The 5,000-nt window shown below is 37.0% G+C and overlaps 1 protein-coding gene across 2 annotated transcripts in view; it reads left to right on the top strand.

Annotated features, from left to right (window-relative positions):
- Positions 1 to 4,188, top strand: part of LOC136827021 (zwei Ig domain protein zig-8-like) — a 478,879-nt gene extending 474,691 nt beyond the window's left edge. For both annotated transcript variants that reach the window (XM_067084707.1, XM_067084706.1), the window contains one exon: positions 2,896 to 4,188. In XM_067084707.1, the coding sequence (XP_066940808.1) occupies positions 2,896 to 3,008 (113 nt within the window). In that variant the 3' untranslated portion in view covers positions 3,009 to 4,188. The remainder of the gene's footprint in view (positions 1 to 2,895) is intronic.
- Positions 4,189 to 5,000: the final 812 nt, after the last annotated feature.

Here is a 5,000-nt window from a genome sequence, read left to right as displayed (position 1 = left end):
CCTCTTCTTTTTCTGTTCCTGTTAACCTCTGTTATTCTTTCAAATGAACACCATATTCTTTGGAGACTTGCTTGTTCCATACGAATAGGATTTCATCATCTTCTGAATAATAATAATCAATATCCAAGTCATCTTTTGACGCGAGGAAAAAAGTATTCGAAAGTGATCGGTCAGGAGACGGGAGCTTAATTGGATTTCCTCTTAATTCGCGGCTGTGCAGACAAACATTTCCGCTGAGGGAACGAAAGGAGACGCTCTCTTTTTTTTTAGTTTTCTGTAACAGAAAACTATTGTGCCGGCTTTGTCTGTCCTTCCGTACTTTATTCTGTCCGCACTTTTTTCTGTCCGCACTTCTGTCCGCCCTCAGATCTTAAAATCTACTGAGGCTAGAGGGCTGCAAATTGGTAGGTTGATCATCCACCCTCCAATCATCAAACATACCAAATTGCAGCCCTCTAGCCTCAGTAGTTTTTATTTTATTTAAGGTTAAAGTTAGCCATAATCGTGCTTCTGGCAGCTATATAGGATAGACCACCACCGAGCCGTGGTTAAAGCTTCATGGGCCGCGGCTCATACAGCATTATACCGAGGCCACCGAAAAGTAGATCTATTATCGGTTGGCCTTGATTATACGCTGAAGCGGCTGTACAGAAAACTCGATTGCGCCGAAGAAACTTCGGCGCCTTTATTTACTTGTTTCTTTCTTTCTCTGAATCTTCAGCTGGAAACCCTTTTGGTTAGAATCAACAGACTGTAAACCCGAGAGAGGCGCCAAGGGAGAATCAGTCTGCAGGGAGAGAGAGAGAGAGAGAGAGAGAGAGAGAGAGAGAGAGGAGAAGAAGAAGATGTGATAAATAACTAATATGAGTGAATTGAATATAAGACCCAAACACCTGAATTCAGACGTCAGGGAAAAAGCAGGAATGAGTTTTCTCCTCTCTTTAATATTTATTTGGCTGTCATTGTCACAACTGCACTGGGTAAACTATTCCACATATTGGTGGTAGCCAAACTAAAACTCCCACCAAGCTGAATAGTGTTCAATCTCATACTAGAAAATAACACACACTAAAGCTCCTAGCACACTGAGTAGTGTTATACCTGACACTTGAAAATGACACTCTGTCTCCTCTTGATCACACGTGTCAAATGTCACTTTAGTTTCTCTTTTCGTGGAGAGGTGGATTTTACGCTTGAGGAACCGGTATCCGGTGCTTTCTGCCGCTTTCAAGCTCCTGGGTATGGTTGTATATGGTTGTATCAGCAGCCAGAGAGGGTAGACTTATCCAGTAAGTTCTATGGTCAACGTATTTTTCTACCCAGTGATAGACGTAGCACACTGTTCTTTAGTTTTCCATTCTGCAAAACAATCTTTAGCCTTTATATTTCTAAACTTTCTTATTCATTTTGTTTATAAAGTGTTGCGTGACGAATTCTGTTTAGTTTTAAAAACGTCTTATACCAAGTAATAGACCTGACGACGTTTTCTTCAGTCCTCCCAACTGTAAAACAGTCCTGAGCCTTTATGTTTCCTGACTTTCGTAACCATTGTGTGACGAATTCTATTCACGCCATACAAACGTCATTTCCTGGTACTCTCCTTCACTTCTGCTATAGTGCTGAGGTTTCAAAGCACTTAGAGTAGCATCAGAATAAATTTGTAATGCTACTCCAGTTGGCTTCAAATATCTCACTCTTTGAAGTATTTGGTTTGGAATTCTTCTCCATCCACTTGCTGCAGGCTTTTATATTTTCCATTTTATTTGACCTATATTTTTAGCAACGCCAAGAGAAAGAGAAGGTCTGCCCACTTCCCCCTAAATCCCCCTTGTAGGCGGAGCTTTGTCTACCTCCTTATTGCGTCAGCAGGGGAATTGCCATAATGAGCAGGGACCTCTGAGATACGTCATCGCCTACGTAGTTACCCCAGGTGGGAGGCCACTCCACCCAGTTGGGCAGACCCCGTCTCTCTTAGCCTTGATTTTTAGGTTCTGGGCTAAACTGATTTTAATCATATTGCCAGTACATTATTTCAGGCCAAGAGTTTCTGTACCATCTACACACATTTCTGGTTTTAAAAGGAACTGATTGGAGTAACAATGAATTAGTGTGTTTGGTGGCACCTCCTATGTGCCTTCTTTCTTGCCGTGTTTGGAACTCTCCTTATGCTCATGTTTTCCTCTTATACTCACTCTTTAAATGGGTCTTTAGAATTTCACTTTTGTTAAGGACATTTAATTACATTCTCTGTTGGGCTCTCCATTATTAAGTATTTGGTCCGCTTTCAACTGGTAAGTATTTTTCAACTCTTAGATTTTTTTTTCTTAGAAATACACTCTGCTATTAAATCTCTTTAGTATAAGCATTCATAAGATATGCTGATCCTAAAACAAAAATATTTTTAGTTTAGATTTTCTGTGATGACAAAAATAAATAGATCTCCTGTCGTTAGAATTTTCTAAGAAGTGGTGACAAATAAATTATATCTCAAATTGTTATTTAATGTCAGTTAAGAAATATATGTTTAATTAAGAGTTCTTTTATAAGATATATATATATATATATATATATATATATATATATATATATATATATATATATATATATATATATATATATATATATATATATATATATATATATATATATATATATATATATATATATATGTATATATAATATATATTATATGGATACATTTGAAAATATACTCATGGTAACATATTTTTGCATACGTCTTTGTACGTGTAATTTCCAGCCTAAAAGTTGCCGGGATCATGAATTATTCCTAACTAAAAAAAAAATTATAAAAAACTGACGCTACTAAAACAACAAACTCCATTCATTCCTGAACAGCTTCCACGCAGGATATTAACCTTCCCTTCCCTCCTTCAGGAGAAAGTTCCGCCGCAATGCAACACTCCACAACAGACGGAGGGACCCATTCCTGTAGGACGTCTCCATTCCTCGTCCTCGTCGTCCTGTCTATAGTGCTGAGGCTCAGGTAGATCCTAGGATATCCTTTTTCATATCAGGAAGAGCAACGGACATCCCACACGGACTTCCTTCGTAGGATTCACGATGGTGTGACACTCGCGAGCGTGTATAACAAGTGCAGGCGTTTCTGAGTGGTTGTTGACAATCGTGCAGTTGTTTTGTCTGTGTGACTCGACCTAAAACTTATTCACGTGTCGTTATCAAATAAGTGACTTTGTAAGTTTTGTCTTAAGTGGAATTTTTCGAGTGAAGTGACATTCGTTATGTAAAAATACAATAAAGACATATTTGTGAGGGGGGGGGGCGGTTTAAAAGTGTCCCAAACAGGTTTGACTTCTTGTTGGTAAGCGTCAAACCTTTATTTATTGTGGTGTGGTGAGTTTTGGATACACCTGTCTCAAATATTTTTTTTTTTTACGATATTTTCCCTCCTGAATCATATGTTGTCTCCAGAATCATAAACTTAAGTACCGTATGAAAAAGGATCGTGTATTCTTGTTCACACTGAAGGACAATTAAGGTGAGCGAGCTCTCTAGACTAACACAAGAGAAGACCAACTTCTTGGGATGTGATTGAAAGTTACACGAGTTGGCGCATGCGTGGAACAATGGCTGTAGTCCTGTCAGTCCAGTACTATCGTCGAAAAGTATGTTATTCATACCTCGTAGGAAAGTGTGCTTGTATATATACAGTCGACCATCAATCCAAAACAGTTAGACTTTTAAATGAACTGTTCGAAAAGCAGGAAGAGAGAGAGAAAAGGGAATTTATTGTGATATGAAGTTACCCACAAACATTCTGAATGACTCGAAGCTGACAGCAATGAGCAACGGAAAACAGAAGTTTGATAACTTCTCCCAGTAACCAAAGCTTCTTATTTTTTCTGGAGGAAATGAATAATGAAATAAATTAAGCCAAGAAATTAGAAAGAAATCCTAGTATTTATTACTGATGAAAAAAAAAAGGCAAAAATTGAATCAACCAAAAACAGCAAGCTTTTTTTTTTATCTTCAGTATGCTGGAAATACCAGTCGCAAATGTTAGACCATTTCAGTGATTTTCATTTCTTTTCTGCAGTTAAATAAAAAATTTCCAGTAAAAATTGCAAAAAAAAAAAAGATTCAAAATACAAAACATTATGATTATTCCATACTGTAATGTTTCAGCGTAATAAACATCGGTGAGAATCATTTGAAGTTATGAATTATAACAGTCATAACGCCAGCAACATCCATGTTTTTTATAACAACCGTTGTTTTTGTTATCTTTGCCTCTCATTGTGTCTAATTACTGTAATGGAATATCAATGTGTATCATCAACAACAACAATGATCAGTTGTCAATCACTGGTCACGATTCAGTCTAGAATCAAAAGATCCATCTTCATCATGATAATTCACTGAAGTGCATACGTACATACATAGATACATACATACAAATATATACATATATATACATACATACATATATACATACATATACATACATACGTTTTCTGTATTGAAGTCTCAATTTCTATTTTAACAGGCAGGTCTTTTGACGATAGTAAAATGACGTCGATGCTTCATGTGACTTCTAAATGCGTTCCTTTTTGTTTCGTCGATGCTTCGTCTCAAGTCTTGAAATGCTTCAATGTCCATTTGACGACAGAGAAATGTCTTTGATGCTTCATATGACACCTAGATAGGTCTATTTCCCGTTATCGATGCTTCGTTAAGCTTTTAAATGCTCAAGTGTTCATTTGACTATGGAACAAAGCCTCTGATGCTTCATATGACACCTAGATCGGTCTGTTTTCCGTTATCGATGCTTCGTTAAGCCTGTAAATGTTTCAATGTTCGCTGTTTCGATGCTTCATTTTATGTTGTCGGTGATTCAGTTGACATCGAGATGCTTTTTTGTTAGCGTTGTCAGTACTTGCTTTTGACGTCGATATTGATTGGTTGAGTTAAAATGCTCTTTTTTTTAAATTGTCAATGCTTTAAAATGCTTTACATTTGAT

Source organism: Macrobrachium rosenbergii, chromosome 41 (assembly GCF_040412425.1).
Source record: "Macrobrachium rosenbergii isolate ZJJX-2024 chromosome 41, ASM4041242v1, whole genome shotgun sequence".
Taxonomy (NCBI): domain Eukaryota; kingdom Metazoa; phylum Arthropoda; class Malacostraca; order Decapoda; family Palaemonidae; genus Macrobrachium; species Macrobrachium rosenbergii.
This window is presented reverse-complemented; position numbering and strand designations above follow the sequence as displayed.